This window comes from Microcaecilia unicolor, chromosome 10, assembly GCF_901765095.1.
Source record: "Microcaecilia unicolor chromosome 10, aMicUni1.1, whole genome shotgun sequence".
NCBI lineage: Eukaryota > Metazoa > Chordata > Amphibia > Gymnophiona > Siphonopidae > Microcaecilia > Microcaecilia unicolor.
The window spans coordinates 132,790,056-132,808,176 of NC_044040.1; the positions used below are offsets into that span (position 1 = coordinate 132,790,056).

At 47.4% G+C, this 18,121-nt stretch overlaps 1 protein-coding gene across 3 annotated transcripts in view; it reads right to left on the reverse strand.

The window, feature by feature from the left end:
• Nucleotides 1-18,121, reverse strand: part of ATG4B (autophagy related 4B cysteine peptidase) — a 471,612-nt gene that overhangs the window by 101,608 nt on the left and 351,883 nt on the right. For all 3 annotated transcript variants that reach the window (XM_030215863.1, XM_030215862.1, XM_030215861.1), the window contains one exon: nucleotides 4,533-4,626. In XM_030215863.1, coding sequence (XP_030071723.1) covers nucleotides 4,533-4,626 — 94 coding nt within the window. The remainder of the gene's footprint in view (nucleotides 1-4,532; nucleotides 4,627-18,121) is intronic.

The window sequence follows — 18,121 nt, forward strand, 5'->3', positions numbered from 1 at the left end:
AGTAGGGAACAGTCTTCCTTCCCCCAAAAAATCTTCTACCTGTAGAAGTAGAGGCTGAAGGCTGCCGGCGGGAGAACTTGTCGAATGCGGTGTCCCGCTGGTGGAGCTGCTCTACCACCTGTTCGACTTTCTCTCCAAAAATGTTATCCGCACGGCAAGGCGAGTCCGCAATCCGCTGCTGGATTCTATTCTCCAGGTCGGAGGCACGCAGCCATGAGAGCCTGCGCATCACCACACCTTGAGCAGCGGCCCTGGACGCAACATCAAAGGTGTCATACACCCCTCTGGCCAGGAATTTTCTGCACGCCTTCAGCTGCCTGACCACCTCCTGAAAAGGCTTGGCTTGCTCAGGGGGGAGCGCATCAACCAAGCCCGCCAACTGCCGCACATTGTTCCGCATGTGTATGCTCGTGTAGAGCTGGTAGGACTGAATTTTGGCCACGAGCATAGAGGAATGGTAGGCCTTCCTCCCAAAGGAGTCTAAGGTTCTAGAGTCCTTGCCCGGGGGCGCCGAAGCATGCTCCCTAGAACTCTTAGCCTTCTTTAGGGCCAGATCCACAACTCCAGAATCATGAGGCAACTGAGTGCGCATCAGATCTGGGTCCCCATGGATCCGGTACTGGGACTCGATCTTCTTGGGGATGTGGGATTAGTTAAAGGCTTGGTCCAGTTCGCCAGCAATGTCTTTTTTAGGACATGGTGCATGGGTACAGTGGACGCTTCCTTAGGTGGAGAAGGATAGTCCAGGAGCTCAAACATTTCAGCCCTGGGCTCGTCCTCCACAACCACCGGGAAGGGGATGGCTGTAGACATCTCCCGGACAAAGGAAGCAAAAGACAGACTCTCGGGAGGAGAAAGCTGTCTCTCAGGAGAGGGAGTGGGATCGGAAGGAAGACCCTCAGACTCCTCGTCAGAGAAATATCTGGGGTCTTCTTCCTCTTCCCACGAGGCCTCATCCTCGGTGTCAGACACAAGTTCACGGACCTGTGTCTGCAACCGTGCCCGACTCGACTCTGTGGAGCCACGTCCACGATGGGGGCGTCGAGAGGTAGACTCCCTCGCCCGCATCGGCGAAGCTCCCTCCGCCGACGTAGTCGGGGAGCCTTCCTGGGAGGCGATGGCAGCTGGTACCGCACGTGGCACCGACGCCGGAGACCTCACCTCGGGCGATGGGCCAGCCGGCGCCACGCTCGACGGTACCCGTGGCGCAAGCACCGCCGGTACCGGAGGGGTAGGGCGCAACAGCTCTCCCAGAATCTCTGGGAGAACGGCCCGGAGGCTCTCGTTCAGAGCGGCTGCAGAGAAAGGCATGGAGGTCGATGCAGGCGTCGACGTCAGAACCTGTTCCGGGCGTGGAGGCTGTTCCGGGCTGTCCAGAGTGGAGCGCATCGACACCTCCTGAACAGAGGGTGAGCGGGTCTCTCGGTGCCGATGCCTGGTGGGTGCCGACTCCCTCGGCGACCCAGAGCTCTTGGTGCCGACCCGGGAAGGAGACCGATGACGATGCTTCTTCGATTTCTTGGAACGAAGCATGTCACCGGAGCTTCCCGGCACCGACGAGGAGGACGTAGAATCCAGTCGTCGCTTCCTCGGGGCCGAGGCCGAAGGAGGTCGGTCTCGGGGGGGCTGTACCGCAGGAGCCCTCAGGGTAGGGGGAGACCCACCCGAAGGCTCACCGCCACCAGCAGGGGAATGGACAGCCCTCACCTGCACTCCAGACGAAGCACCACCGTCCGACGACATCAGCAGACGAGGTCCCGGTACCACTGACGTCGATGCAGCTATCCGATGTCTCGGCGCCGATGCAGAGGGCCGATGCCTCGATGCACTGGCGGCCGAGGATGAAGCTCTGGACGCTGAAGACGTCGATGCACTCGATACCCCCGGTGCCGATGCCGACGAAGAGCCCGAGAACAAAACGTTCCACTGGGCCAATCTCGCTACCTGAGTCCGCTTTTGCAAAAGGGAACACAGACTACAGGCCTGCGGGCGGTGCCCAGCCCCCAAGCACTGAAGACACGACGCGTGCCTGTCAGTGAGCGAGATGACCCGGGCGCACTGGGTGCACTTCTTGAAGCCGCTGGTAGACTTCGATGTCATGGGCGGAAAAATCACGCCGGCGAGATCAAAAGTCAAAATGGCGGAAAAGGCACCGAAAAAACAAGGGGAAGAAAACTTCGACCCGAGGCCTAAAAGCGGCCTACCCCGACGACGAAAGAAAACTTACCGGGGCGAAAGCTGAAAATAGCGGGGGAAGAAAAGACCAAGAGTCTTTTCCCACACAGAATGGATTATAATTTTTTTCTCTTTGAAAACACATGACGAACGCGCGAGGTCGACTTTGCGGGGCCCGACACGGCGAAAACACGACTGTACCGAGCGCGGACAAAAGAAGACTGACAAACACGAGCCGGTTCGGGCGGGAAGACGGCCGCGCATGCGCGGTGCGCATGAGCGCGCGAGGACTAGCAAAGGCCTTTGCTAGTGAAGTTTCCGATTGGAGGGGCTGCCGTGGACGTCACCCATCAGTGAGAACAAGCAGCCTGCTTGTCCTCGGAGAATGAGACATATAAATTGGATATGTGTAATGAGCAGGGAAATCGCATGATTTGTCCTTTCCAGCCACCACAATTTGAACCTTGCTTATCCCCACGTTTTGGGGAATGCACATTTACTGTTTTCCCTGCCAACTATGAGTTCTTTGTAGAAATTAGTCCGCGGACATTATGTATTTCCACTGCTAATTTCACAACTTTGTCAAATAATACCTTCCTGACCGATCTGTCAGGAGTCAGTTCCTGTTTTACTAGCATATCAGTATTTTGGTGGAAAGGACAAAAGTATGTATTATATCCGGATTTATTTAATTCTGCTTTCATACAGTACAATTATACCTTCTTTACGGAGCCAATTTTAGCTGTAAATTATAGTAAGTTGACCCACATGTTGCATATATCCTCTCTTATTAATGAGTATATTCAAGGTGTGAATCACACCTTAAGAGTCATGCAAGTAGATGCTCAATTTGACAATCACACTGTTCGTATAGTGGCAGAAAATATTCAAAGTAAATTACATCATAATTGGTGGGATCCATTATTGGGACATTCTCTTAGTGCAGATGCTTTCCTAAAATGGATCACTCATCCTTTACTTGTAGTACTATTAGTTAGCATCCTGCTAGTCATTTGGAATTGTATTTTGACTTGTAAAATTTGGAAACGACCTACGGTGGTCCATAATACTATGTATACTTCTGTCTCCTCATATCAAGGGGTGGAATGTAATACATGGGATTGAGGGTCAGCTGGGGATGGAATGAGTGGAATGTTTTGGCTGTAATTATGTGTTGATATTCTCTATTATGGGAAACAGGCTAGTTGTTTAAGGGATGCCAGCACGTATGGGAAAGGCACCATCAGTCTGTGCAGGTGTGGGGGAGTTATTCTCTGTTATGGGAAACAGGCTGGTTGTTTAAGGGATGCCAGCTTGTGCAAGTCTGGGAAAGGCACCTTCAGCCTATGCAGGTCTGGGGGAGTTATGAGCTAGCTCATCTTCACACGCACAGTTGTTTGTTTCACACTATATAAGAGGGGGGAGCACGGGACTTTCTTTAGAAGCTTGCCTGGACATAGGGACGCCTTGGTCAGTGAAGGGTATTTCCCTGCAATCTCTGAGGAGAGCCAGTGCTTCCCTGGTGGTCTTCCCAGATGCTGACTGAATTGCGGGTGCTGTAAGTATCTTGGTGTATGTGTTCACATATGTATCACCAATAAAAGCGATTTGTCATAAGCACAGCGCCCCTAGTGTTACAACTACCCAAATTGCAAAGGACTGAAATACAAAACAACTTACGCAGCCGGCTTCTCCTACATAAGCGCAAAACTATGGAATGGGCTCCTAAAAGCTGTGAAAACAATCCATGACCACTTGAACTTCAGGAAATCACTAAAAACCTACCTCTTTAAAAAGGTCTACCCCAACGACCCCACGTAACCCTCTTCACCTACCAACACAGCATGACTATGATCGAACAGGACATCACGCAATCTTCATCCATTCCAACCCTCCACTTATACCTCATATGATCACTATACAACTTTGTATTTGTTATCCACCGACTGGACAAACGCCTTTGACGGTACTATGTAAGCCACATTGAGCCTGCAAATAGGTGGGAAAATGTGGGGTACAAATGCAACAAATAAATAAATAAAATATAAAGTATCACATACCATGTAAAATGAGTTTATCTTGTTGGGCAGACTGGATGGACCATATAGGTCTTTATCTGCCATCATTTACTATGTTACTATTAAACTACTTTACCCAGTTTCTTTTAAATAAGAAATACATTAGAAAAATAAATGAATTTTAATTGAATTTGCATGTACTACATTTTACCTCAAAGTCATATACATATTGTGGTTTATGAAGTAGAACCTCTCAATAGAATTACAACTTAATAATATACTGTGTGGAATAGCATATGGTAACGCTCTCTGTTTCCAAAATGGCTAGGTAAGAATTACCTGGTGTGAGATTTAGCACATCTGGGTTACAGAAATGTGAGGTCTGATGGTCCATCAGCTCAAACATTGGCAGGGCTTCACGGATTAGGGAAAGCTGTTCATAGAAAGAGAAGGCTTATGAGAAGTCATACAGAGATACTCATGAATTCATACACATATCTATATATCAGTGGACACAGATTCACACACCTTTCCTCCCTAATGGAGAGTCACACATCTACACACCTTCAGTGGATAAAGATGCACACATCCACCCTGAGAAATACAGCCACATATACATCTCCCCTCCAATCAATGGACAAAGATACATACACATAAGCTTCGCCCCGATAAATACAAATGAAAGCTTGTACATCTCCTTGCTGGATAAAGATGCATACTTACCCTTCCTTCCAATGAATTTAAGTGCACACATCTACAGCACCTTTCTCCAGGGTGCATATGCACTCTCTTTCTCTATCCCAAGAACAGACATGCAAATGTAGATACAGTAAATGGTATAAATGCATTCATGTGCTATACAAATATATATGCATATAATATGGGATAGTTATCTGTAGGTGTCATTTTCTGATAGCTGAAGAATGGTATTCTTGTCATTTGAATTCTACGCCATATGCTACAAAATACTTCTTGATCTTTCAAGAGAAAGCTTCTGCATCCCTGAACCTGTTCACTGTTACTGAAATAATGCAACTCCCAGTAGAAGAAACAGGTGGGCTGTGTGACCCATTGTTTTACTGCTATCAGACCATGACAATACAGATAAGCAACTACACTTTCTGAAAGTAGCAGAACCAAGGACCTTGGGGTGATATTACCTGAGGATCTGATGGCGACAAAACAGTGTGACAAGGTTGTGGCAGTAGCCAGAAGGATGCTAGGCTATACAGAGAGAGGTGTAACCAGCAGAAAAAAGGAGGTGTTGATGCCCCTGTACAAGTCGTTGATGAGGTCCCACCTGTGATAAGTTTGGGAGGCTGTATCTTGCTAAGGATATAAAAAGACTTGAAGTGGTTCAGAAGAAGGTGACAAAAATGGAACGGGGCTTGCGCCAAAAGACGTATAAGAGACTGGAAGACCTGAATATGTGTACCCTAGAGGACAGGAGTGACAGGGAAAATATGATACAGATGTTTAAATACTTGAAAGGTATTAATATAGAAATAAATATCTTCCAGATTAGGGAAAACAATAAAACTAGAGGACATGAATTGAGGTTTTGGGATGGTAGACTTAGGAGCAATGTCAGGAAATTCTTTTTCATGGAGAGTGTGGTTGATGCCTGGAATGCCCTCCTGAGAAAGGTGGTGGAGAAAAAAACCCATGAAGCAATTCAAAAAGGCGTGGGATGAACACATTAGATCTCTGATTAAAAAATGAATGGTATTAAAAAAAAGTCCAAAACATAACTTGAATGGTTGTATATGTGAGTTTGCATGTTGAGTGACGCTTTAGATGGCGACTCTGCTGTGAAAAACTAAGGAAAGTGTAGGACAGGCTTGTACAGTCTGAGTTTCATATATGGCAATCCAGTTTAGGATGAGCTGGAGAGGGTTTAGATGGAAACTCTAGTAATTTGGAATGTGAGGACAGTGCCAGGCAGCCTTTATGTGTCCTGCAATTGACAAGATGGATTTGGATAGGCTGGAGTGGACTTCGACGGCAAGTTCAGTAGTTGGAAACTAAGGACAAGGCGAGGCGGACTTCAACGGTCTATGTCCCAGAAATGCCAAAGAGGTCAAAAACTCCTTCCTCACATCAGGGCTGTATCCCATAAAAGCAGTATACTGTCCTGACCAAAGGCAGAAGGTTTTAGCCTCTGAAAGCTAATCAAAAATGTATTAAGTTAAGCCAATAAAAGGTATCATTTTATTTTCCTCTATTTCTATTAGGCAATTTGTCATGTATTGAGTGCAACATGTTAGGTGAAAATTTCAAAAACTATCTTCTATTTTGTACAGTACAGGGGGATGTGTTACTGTTTGTCTTTCTCTGGTATTGCATTGTATGTAATGTCTGGCTTCTTGGGAGTTCAATTTTTGTCTATATATTTCTATTTTTAGTTTATGGTTACTTGTTCTATTCTTAGTGAGGATCTGTGTTCTACATGTATGAAACAAACTAGGTATTATGTTAGGTTTGAATATCCTGAGATCTTATATACTGCTAATATGCCCTATTCAGGGTTTGGTGCAGTTTACATTAGAGACGGGTCTAGGTTGGGTATAATTTTATAGATAGGACACTGGTTGTGTACAGTTTTGTTGGTTGAATGCCATGTTTAGTGATCTTAGAAGGCGTAGTGGAAGTAAAGTATTTACTTAGTCCTGTAGGCAGTCTGGGATATAATGTGATGGTGTTTGTTATATAGTAGTCTTTGGAAAGAGGTATGTTTTTAACCTCTTCCGGAAGCTAAGGTAGTTAGGCTTTGTTCTAGTGGCCAGGAGAAGTGAGTACTATAGAGAGACTAGTAAAAAAAGGCCTGTTTCTGGAGCCAATGAAACGGGCGCTAGCAAGGCTTTCCTGTGGCTCCCCCTCCCCCACCCGTCATCGATGTGGGTGAATTGCTCCGCCTCCGCCCTCAACGTCATAACGTTTGACGCGAGGGCGGGGCCCAGAGACTGTGATTTTCGAGGCTTCAGAGCTTCGAACATACGAACCTTGGCTTCAGTGACGTCAGCAGCCAATAGAACGTTGAGGGTGAGTTTTATATATATATATATATATATATATATATATATATAGATAGATAGATACTTAATACAGGGAACAGCGAACTGAAGATCTTTTGAAATCGGATTCACTTGTAGAACAGTAGGGCTAAGATTAGTTGTTTTTTCAGTCTGTTGGACTGAACAATGAAGAGCTGAGATGTGAATCAGTAGTTTAGAGATTCTTTCAGCTATGGGTAACCAATGCAGTTTAGCAAGATATGGTGAAGCACTTGTGTTCATTTTGAAAATTAGTCTTACCGCTGTGTTCTGTATGATCTGCATTTTTTCTGGTATTGTATCTTAATACCTAGAAATAGGCAATTACAGTAATCCAGATGTGGTAGGATTAGCATTTGGACCAGTAATGCATAGGCTTTGTGGTCAAAGAATGACCTGATTAAATATAGTTGTTGCATTTTAAAAATTGTGATTTTCCATAGTTGGTTAATATGGGATGAGAATGATAGGGAGGAGTCTAGAATGACCCCTAGCACTCTGGTTTCTGACTCGATTGTGAATGTTCTGTCTTTTTCTACTGATATTGAAGTTGGGGCCTCAACTCCTTGATTCTGTAACCACAGGATCTTAGTCTTTTGTGCATTCAGTTTCAGTTTATTTGCCGAGGACCATGTATGAATAACATTCAACCCAATTTTTACAGATCGGATTGGATCTTGGTAGGAGGTTGTCAGTGGCAGGAGAAGCATGATGTCATCTGTGTATGATAACAGTAGCTCTCCGAAACTCAGGTGTATTGAGCTGAGTGAAGACATGAAGAAGTTGAACAGACCGGGAGAAAGTGGGGATCCTTGCGGGACTCCACATTCCGTGATCCAATAGTTTGTAAGCTATTAGATTGTAAGCTCTTTGAGCAGGGACTGTCTTTCTTCTATGTTTGTGCAGCGCTGCGTACGCCTTGTAGCGCTATAGAAATGCTAAATAGTAGTAGTAGTTTGTGAGGTGTTTTGTTTTGTTTGACACAGTAGCTTCTGTTAGAAAGGAATTTGGTGAACCAGTTGAATACAGATCCTGTAATTCCTATCTGATTCAGTCGTTCAAGTAACATGACGTGATCCACTGCATCAAACGCCGCTGAAATGTCGAACTGATTTCCTTTGCATAGATATTGTTTGACATATGTCGTTAGTACTAGGAAAAGGGTTTTGGTACCGTGCGCAGTTCTGAATCCGAATCGGGATCGGTGTAGAGAATTTTTCCAGGTATTTGGTAAATTGTTTGCTAACATAGAATTCCAGCATCTTCGTGAAGAGGGGTATGCTTGCTGTTGAGGCTGTGTCTAATCCTGGACCCTTCAGCTGAGGTGTAAGAACAATTTTGCCCATATCTGAGGGGAGAGTGCCTGATTTTAGTAGCTCGTTGAGATGGTCTGTTAGCCATTGAACAACCTCTGGTGGGATGGTTTGGCTCAGGAATTCTGGGAAATGATTCAGGAAGCAGTGAGAGTGTATTTCAGTAGAAGTGATTTCACGTCTTCATTTGATAGCTGTTAAAAATCTTCCCATATCGGATTTGCTTTAATTTCCCTATCTGATTTACTTTAATTTGATCTGTATTAATCCAGTGTGTTTAGTTTTCCAATAGATGTATCAATATTCTAGTGCGCACTGCAATGTTTAGGTGCTGCCTGTTCCTAGGAAGGCCTTTGCTGTGTGACTCTTGGAATTTAGTGCTATTATTTAGTTATTTGGATTTATTTACCGCCTTTTGAAGGAATTCACTTAAGGCGATGTACAGTAAAAATAGCAATAGGCAGTTACAGCAGTAAAAATATTCAACTAACAATACAAAGTATGGCATGGTATACTATTTGCAATATTCCACCAAAACATACTTGGGAAAAATTAAACTAAATAACCATTCATACATATAATCGTTAATATAATTATTTAAATTTTAGATTGTGCTCAGTCCATATCCATTACACCCATAGCGTTCCCAGGGAAAGCATGTGGTAGTGTTTAGATGGAACCATCATAGCACAGCCTTAGGGAAAAGTGAGATGGTGTTGAAGAGCACGAATGAACTTTTGATGAAATTTTAAATCACCTGCACGAGCACACTGGGTTCCTAAGGGAAGTTATTTTTTGTTATTCTTTTTTACATAATCAGGTTTTTTTGAGTATGTATTTGTGGTATGTGTAGAATTTAGTGGTAACCACAAGCTGTATGAGATTTACAAGTGAGTGTTACTCAAAATTAGGATTCATATTATAACTGCAGTTACTTGTTGTGGGGTATAACAAGAACTAACTGTTTTATGGTTTGAATGCATAGTTGACTTGAGATCTGTTTTTGAAAATTTGAAACATCATTAATTGTAAGTTGCATTATAAGTAACAGTAGGTGTGTGCGCATACATTTTGAGGAGGTGGAACACAGGCTGTGCTATGATGGTTCCATCTAAACACTACCACATGCTTTCCCTGGGAACGCTATGGGTGTAATGGATATGGACTGAGCACAATCTAAAATTTAAATAATTATATTAACGATTATATGTATGAATGGTTATTTAGTTTAATTTTTCCCAAGTATGTTTTGGTGGAATATTCATATTTGAGGACTTGGGTAGTCTATATGTTTTTTCTTCCGGTTGAGTAGTGAGTGTATACTATTTGCAATGCCAACACAATACGTAATAGAACATGATAACTGATGGTGAAGATATGGTACGGCAGAATTGCTCTATAGATCCTGAGTGACATTTGTAGGGTTTTGTATTACTTCTCAATATGCCTGGTTTTAGATTTATCTCACACTTTCTTAGTAGTAGCTCAAGGTGAGTTAGTTATATTCAAGTACAGTAGGTATTTTCCTGTTCTTGGAGGGCTTACAATCTAAGTTTATACCTGAGGTGGTAGTTAAGTGACTAAGTCCAAGATCTCAAGGAGCAGTGAAGAATGCCATTCGGTGCCCACCCACCCACTCCACAGCGGCGGCCCCAATCTCTGCCGTGTGCTGTGAGAAGCACCGAGCGGTTGGCCGTCCACCCAGAACGAGAGGTGAGGTGGAGAACAGGGTGCTCCGCACATGCGGACGCAGAGTTAGAGAAGGGACGGAGTGAGGAGTAACTTGCGGCGAAATCACTTGAGACGCAACACCAGGATCTGGGGCTCGCACCCAGTCAGAACCTCGCCTCATTGAATGAGCTGTCTGCCTTGCCAGGCGCAAACCTTGCGAAGCTGGGAGACAGTTTGCCCGCTGACGAATCCGAAGTGTGACACGAGGGCCTGGGCAGCACGTGGCCGGCGCTGCGGCCCCGCGCCATACAGTGACTGCATTGGGAGCATCCCGCACTTATCCCAGAAAAATCCGGAATCCCGACGATTGGGAGCAGACGGAGTCCCAGTGCTTTGGGGCACACTTCATGCAACTGATCGAATACTTATGCCTCAAGTTCTGGAGACACATTAAGAGCCTCATTACCCGGTTCAGGGACATATGAAAACCCAACCCAACCTGCTGCAGTAACCATGACAGTAACTGGCAAAGAAATATCGTACATAACAGCCCTGTTCCAGCCTGCAATCTCAGTTCCAGCCTACAGCTTCAGCTCCTGTCCTTCATCCTCTGCTCCGGCCTACACCTTCAACTCCTGTCCTGCATCCTCTGCTCCAGCCTGCAGCTTCAACTCCTGTCCTGCATCATCTGCTCCAGCCTGCAGCTTTAACTCCAGTCCTGCAACCTCTGCTCCAGCCTGCAGCTTCAACTCCTGTCCTGCATCATCTGCTCCAGCCTGCAGCTTTAACTCCAGTCCTGCAACCTCTACTCCTCTGTTCCAGCCATCAGCCTCAGCCCCAGCCTACTGCCTCACCTTTGTTCGTGACTGTCCTGCATCCTCTGCTCCAGCCTGCCGCTTGCTCTGTTCCAGCCTGCAGCCTCAGCTCCAGCCTGCGGCTTTAGCTCCTGTCCTGCATCCTCTGCTCCTCTGTTCCAGCCTGCAGCTTCAGCTCCTGTCCTGCACCCTCTGCTCCAGCCTGCAGCTTCAACTCCAGTCCTGCAACCTCCGCTCCTCTGTTCCAGCCTCTAGCTTCAGCCTACTGCCTCACCTTTGTCAGTGACTGTTACCTAGCGCTTGGTCAGCCTGAGTCACTACATATGGCTCCATTTCACATTCTCCTCCTAGTACTGTCCCTTCCCAATTTACTCCTCCTCCCAAAGCCACCGTGCACTACAGTCATACATTGCCCTTTCGTTGATTTTATTACCTCACCATCTCTCTTGTCCTCTTCCTCCCTCCTTGCTTTCTGCCTTCAACATTTCATTCCTTCCATTGTACCTTCCCCATTCTATCTGAATTCTTCTCGCCTTCATCGCCATTTCTCTCCTACTCTCCTCCGTACTCTCTTACTCCTCCTTCTCTCTGCTGGAGACATCAATCCCAATCCTGGTCCCCCTCACCAACCCTCATCCTATTTGTGCAGGTCGCACCGTGACCTCTCCAATCTCATCTACTCCTCTCCTCCCCCCTCTTCTCTGCCCTTCTCATGTGCCCTATGGAATGCCCGCTCCATCTGCAACAAACTTTCCTATATCCATGACCTTTTTATCTCTCGTAACCTCCATCTACTCGCCATAACAGAAACTTGGCTCTGCCCTGAAGACTCTGCTTCAGTCGCAGCCCTCTGTTATGGTGGTTATCTCTTCTCCCACACCCCTTGCCCTGCTGGCCGCGGTGGTGGTGTTGGACTGTTACTCTCACCCTCTTCCAAATTTCAATCTCTTCTACCACCTCAGTCTCTCTGCTTTTCTTCCTTTGAAGTCCACTCTGTCCGCCTATTCACTCCTTTGCCTCTTCGAATAGCAGTTATTTATCGTTCCCCTGATAAGTCCCTTTCATCATTTCTCAGTGACTTTGATGCTTGGCTTTCCTTCTTTCATGATCCTTCTTCCCCCTCCCTCATCCTTGGTGACTTTAACATTCATGTTAATGATCCCACCAACTCTTACGTTTCCCAGTTCCTCGCCCTAACATCCTCCTTCAATCTCCAAATTTGCTCCACTTCCCCCACTCACCAAAATGGTCACTGTCTTGATCTTATCTTCTCCTATAATTGCTCTCCCTTCAGTTCCTTTGCCTCAGATCTTCCCCTCTCTGACCATCATCTAATAACCTTCACACTTAAACTTCCTCCCGCCCAATCTTAACCAATTTATCTTGGAATCTTCAGGCTATTGACCCTACTACCCTATCCTCCAGTGTCTTGAACCTCTTCTCTACCCACTCCACCATCCAAATCTGTCAATGAAGCCGTCTCTTCCTACAATACTATTCTATCCTCTGCTTTAGACACTCTTGCACCTCTCATGCCCCGTCCTATAAGGTGTACCAAACCCCAGCCTTGGCTGACCTCTAAAATCCGCTACCTACGTTCCTGTGCAAACCCCAGCCTTGGCTGACCTCTAAAATCCGCTACCTACGTTCCTGTGCCCACTCCGCCGAACGCCTCTGGCTAAAGTCTCGTGCCCTTGCTGATGTCATGCACTTCAAGTTCATACTGACTTCCTTCCAATCTGCTCTTTTGCTTGCCAAACAGGACTAATATCCAGCTGACTAATTCTCTCGGCTCAAACTCTCGTCTTCTCTTCGCCACACTGAACTCTCTCCTCAAGGTGCCTCCATTTCCAACTCTCCCCTCACTATCTCCTCAGACCCTTGCTGAGTTCTTCCATGACAAGGTTCAGAAGATAAACCTCGAATTCTCAACCAAGCCACCCCCACCTCTCCCTCCCCTTGTCCGTTCCCCTAACTCCCCAACCCCTCCATCCTTTTCCTCTATTTCTGAAATCACTAATGAGGAAATAACACATCTTCTCTCCTCTTCAAAACCAACTACCTGTTCCTCTGATCCCATTCCTATCCACCTTCTTAACACCATCTCTCCTACTCTCACCCCTTTTATCTGTCATATTCTAAATCTTTCACTTTTCACTGCAACTGTTCCTGATGCCTTCAAACATGCTGTGGTCACACCACTCCTTAAGAAGCCTTCACTTGACCCTACCTGTCCTATCGACCCATCTCCCTCCTCCCCTTCCTCTCCAAGATACTTGAATGTGCCGTTCACCGCTGTTGTCTTGACTTTCTTTCATCTCAAACTGTTCTTGACCCACTCCAATCTGGCTTTCCGCCCTCTTCATTCAACTGAAATTGGCACTTACAAAAGTTTCCAATGACCTGTTACTGGCCAAATCCAAAGGTCTCTATTCTATCCTCATCCTTCTTGATCTATCCACCACTTATGACACTGTTGATCACAGTTTACTCCTTGATACATTGTCTTTACTTGGATTCCAGGGTTCTGTTCTTTCCTGGTTCTCCTCCTACCTCTCGCTTCGCACCTTTAGTGTACACTCTGGTGGATCCTCTTCCACTTCTATCCCACTACCAATCGGTGTCCCCCAGGGTTCTGTTCTCGGTCCTCTCCTGTTCTCCATCTACACTTCTTCCCTTGGCTCTCTGATATCATCCCATGGCTTTCAATACCATCTCTACGCTGATGACTCCCAGATCTACCTCTCTACCCCCGTAATCTCAACCAACATCCAGACCAATGTATCAGCCTGCTATAACGTCTGTACAGAGTAGAGAGTTCTTAGTCCTAGCAAAGCTTGGCAGCCAAACAAAACCACACCTTACCTGCAGGCCGCTAGTGCAACAGGAAGAAAAACCAGATCAGATCTCAGGACAGCCAACCAGCAGAAGTAGTAGCCACCATGGACTGAGTCCAGGAGCGAGCCGTAGACAAAAGCTGTAGTCAAATCCAGGCCAAGTCTCTAGGCAGGCAGCAAGTGATATCAGTAGTCCAAAACAGGCAAAGTCTCTAGGCAGGCGGCAAGCAGAAGCAGTAGTCAGGTCCAGGCAAAGTTCAGATCAGGTCAAGCAGCAGACAAGTCACTCAGACGCACAGGCACATCTACAACAGTAGAAAGCCGAAGCACTGAGGGCAGGGAAAGAGCTCCTAAATAGCCACCACCATCGGGAGCAACAGGAGTCAGCAGAAACAAGAGACTCAGGATTGACTGGCCACGGGAGAGGGGTGGAGCTGCGGTGTGGGAGCCCAATCCTGGCAGACCTCCCACGCTCCCGGGTCCCGCACCCAGAAGAGAAGGCGTTACTGAGGTGCCGGCAACTGCCAAAATGTCCGGCGCCTCCACAGAGGGACCAGGATGCCCCCTCGGACCCCTGCCCCTGGGTGATGTGGCGCGAGGCTGCAAGACCGTCGCCCTGCCACACGAGCTGACGCCCAACGCTCCCTCCCACGGAGGCGCGGAGCGGAGCGAACAGGAGCGAGGCAGGCGAAGAACGTACTGGTGAGGAGCATGACACCTGCCTATCTGATATTGCTGCCTGGATGTCTCAACGTCATCTGAAACTTAACATGACCAAAACCGAGATTTTCCCCCCCAAACCCACCTCCCTGCTCCCCCGTTTTCTATATCTATTGATGGCTCTCTCATTCTCCCTGTCTCCTCAGCTCGAAACCTTGGGGTCATCTTTGACTCTTCTCTCTCCTTCTCTGCTCATATCCAGCAGATTGCCAAGACCTGTCGTTTCTTTCTTTACAACATCCGTAAAATCCGCCCCTTTCTTTCTGAGCACTCTACCAAAACCCTCATCCACACCCTTGTCACCTCTCGCTTAGACTACTGCAATCTACTTCTTGCTGGCCTCCCACTTAGTCACCTCTCCCCTCTCCAGTCGGTTCAAAACTCTGCTGCCCGTCTCATCTTCCGCCAGGGTCGCTTTACTCATACTACCCCTCTCCTCAAGTCCCTTCACTGGCTCCCTATCCGTTTTTGCATCCTTTTCAAACTTCTTCTACTAACCTATAAATGTACTCACTCTGCTGCTCCCCAGTATCTCTCTACTCGTCCTTCCCTACACCCCTTCCCGTCCACTCCGCTCCATGGATAAATCCTTCTTATCTGTTCCTTTCTCCACTACTGCCAGCTCCAGACTTCGCGCCTTCTGTCTCGCTGCACTCTACGCCTAGAATAAACTTCCTGAGCCCCTACGTCTTGCCCCATCCTTGCCACCTTTAAATCTAGACTGAAAGCCCACCTCTTTAACATTGCTTTTGACTCGTAACCACTTGTAACCACTCGCCTCCACCTACCCTCCTCTCTTCCTTCCCGTTCACATTAATTGATTTGATTTGCTTACTTATTTATTTATTTTTGTCTATTAGATTGTAAGCTCTTTGAGCAGGGACTGTCTTTCTTCTATGTTTGTGCAGCGCTGCATACGCCTTGTAGCGCTATAGAAATGCTAAATAGTAGCAGTAGTAGTAATCCTTCTCTGCTCACATTCAGCAGATTGCCAAAACCTGTCGTTTCTTTCTCTATAACATCAGCAAAATCCGTCCCTTCCTCTCTGAGCACTCTACCAGAACCCTTATCCACACTCTCTCGCCTAGATAATTGCAAACCTGCTTTTCACCGCCTCCCTATTAGCCATCCCTCTCCTCTTCAATCAGTCCAAAACTCTGCAGCGCGACTCATTTTCCGCCAGAGTCGCTATGCTCACATTAGACCTCTACTCAAGTCACTTCACTGGCTCCTTATCCGTTTCCGCATTCAATTCAAACTTCTCTTACTGACCTATAAATGCATTCACTCTACCGCTCCCAAGTACCTCTCTACTCTTGTCTCTCCCTACGCCCCCCCTCGGGTACTCCGTTCTGTGGATAAATCTCTCGTCTGTCCCCTTCTCCTCTACCTCTAATTCCAGACTCCGTTCCTTTTATCTCGCAGCACCTCACGCCTGGAATAGACTTCCCGACCTTTTGTATGTCTAGCTCCGTCCTTGGCCATTTTCAAATCCAGGCTAAAAGCCCACCTCTTTAACGCTGCTTTTGACTCCTAATCCCTACTCACTTGCTCTGTACCCCTTTTATCCCCTCTTTAATTCCCTTACCCCTTAGTTGTTCTGTCTGTCTCTTTGTCTGTCCTACTTAGATTGTGAGCTCTTTGAGCAGGGACTGTCTTTTTATGTATGATGTACAGCGCTGCGTATGCCTTGTAGCGCTATAGAAATGATAAGTAGTAGTAGTAGTAGTGGGATTTGAACCCTGACTTCCCTGGTTCTGAGCCTGCCGCTATAAACATTAAGTCAGTGCTTTTTTTGTGCCGTACGGCACCTTTTTTTGTGAGGTCTGGCTCACCTGCTCGCTCTCTTCTGTTCGTACACCTGTGCTCCCCCCCATCCTCCCTCAGCTCCCCGACTTTCCTTGAAATCTTTAATTTACCTGAAGTCGTGGTGAACCGGCAGTAAAAACAGCTGGCAGGCAGGCATGCTTGCCTCCTCGTCGCTTCCCTCTCAGCGCGTCCCACCCTCGCGGAAAAGAAATTACATCAGAAGAAGGCGGGACCTGCTGAGAGGGAAGGGAAGCGACGAGGAGGCAAGCCTGCCTGCCAGCTGTTTTTACTGCCGGTTCACTGCAACTTTGGGTAAAGATTTCAAAAGGAAAGTCGGGGAGCTGAGGGAGAGCGGGTGGGGGGGCTGGGGTTTGAATGAATCGTTGGACATGTCACGCTTTCACAGCAGAAACTAGGTTTATGAGCCCTTAGGCCACTGCCGAGGAGCGGCAGCGGCAGGCGAAACCACCCCACACAAGAGACAAGGCAGAACTCTGACAAACAGTTAGACTTCACCTGCACTTGACCACCGTTCCTCAGGAGTTGAGCCCCTGGGTGCAGGTGGCCGGCAGGACTTACTGGACAGGGCAGGACCTGGATCCCCACTAGGCTGAACCAGGACTAAGGGTCAGAGGGGAAAGGAACATACAGGGACAGCAGGGCAAGGAATGGATAAGCTAAGGGACAGGACTGAAAGCTGCAAGCAGCCACTAAAATAGGGAACAAATACCGACAGAGAGCAGCCACTAAAGACACAAACAGACAAGGACTAGACACAAAACGATAACCCAGAGACAAGACTAGAAAACAGGCAACAACCTAATCTAAACTACACACAGACTAACTAAAAACAGACAAGAATCCCAGGCAAGAACCCAAACTAAGCAGAAGTGCAACAAGCACCAACGTACCAGGGCCTAAGGCGATGCAAAAGCAAAGCAGAGAGTTTCAAAATGGCTAATAAGCCCTGCAGCAGCTGAGGCTCTCAGCTGCAGCAATCACCAGGCAACTACGGGTGCTGTGTAGGTTCAAACAAAACAAGCAAGTCTGGCAGCCCGAAAGATCCGGACTGGACTGGGCTGAATCTGGAACGGGTGATAATAACCAGACAGTCCATTGCAGCCCCCAAGTGGCGAGAAGAAGGAGAGCCCGAAACATGGGCACAACCGTGACAACATGGAAGGGATGGAGGGCAGGGGAGAAAGGAGAATCACTGGACATGGATTTGAGGGGAGGGCAGAGGAGAGAGGAGACATGCTGGACATCGATGGGAGGGGAGGGCAGGGGAGAGAGGAGAATCACTGGACATGGATGGCAGGGGAGGACAGGGGGCAGAGGAGAATCGCTGGACATGGATGAGAGGGGAGGGCAGGGGAGAGAGGAGACATGCTGGACATGGATGGGAGGGGAGGGCAGGGGAGAGAGGAGAATCGCTGGACATGGATGGCAGGGGAGGACAGGGGGCAGAGGAGAATCACTGGACATGGATGAGAGAGGAGGGCAGGGGAGAGAGGAGACATGCTGGACATAGATAGGAGGGGAGGGCAGGGGAGAGAGGAGAATCGCTGGACATGAACGGGAGGGCAGGGGAGAGAGGAGAATCGCTGGACATGGAGGGGAGGGCAGGGAAGTGAGGAGAATCGCTGGAAAGGAATGGGAGGGCAGGGGAGAAAGGAGAATCGCTGGACATGGATGGGAGGGCAGGGGAGA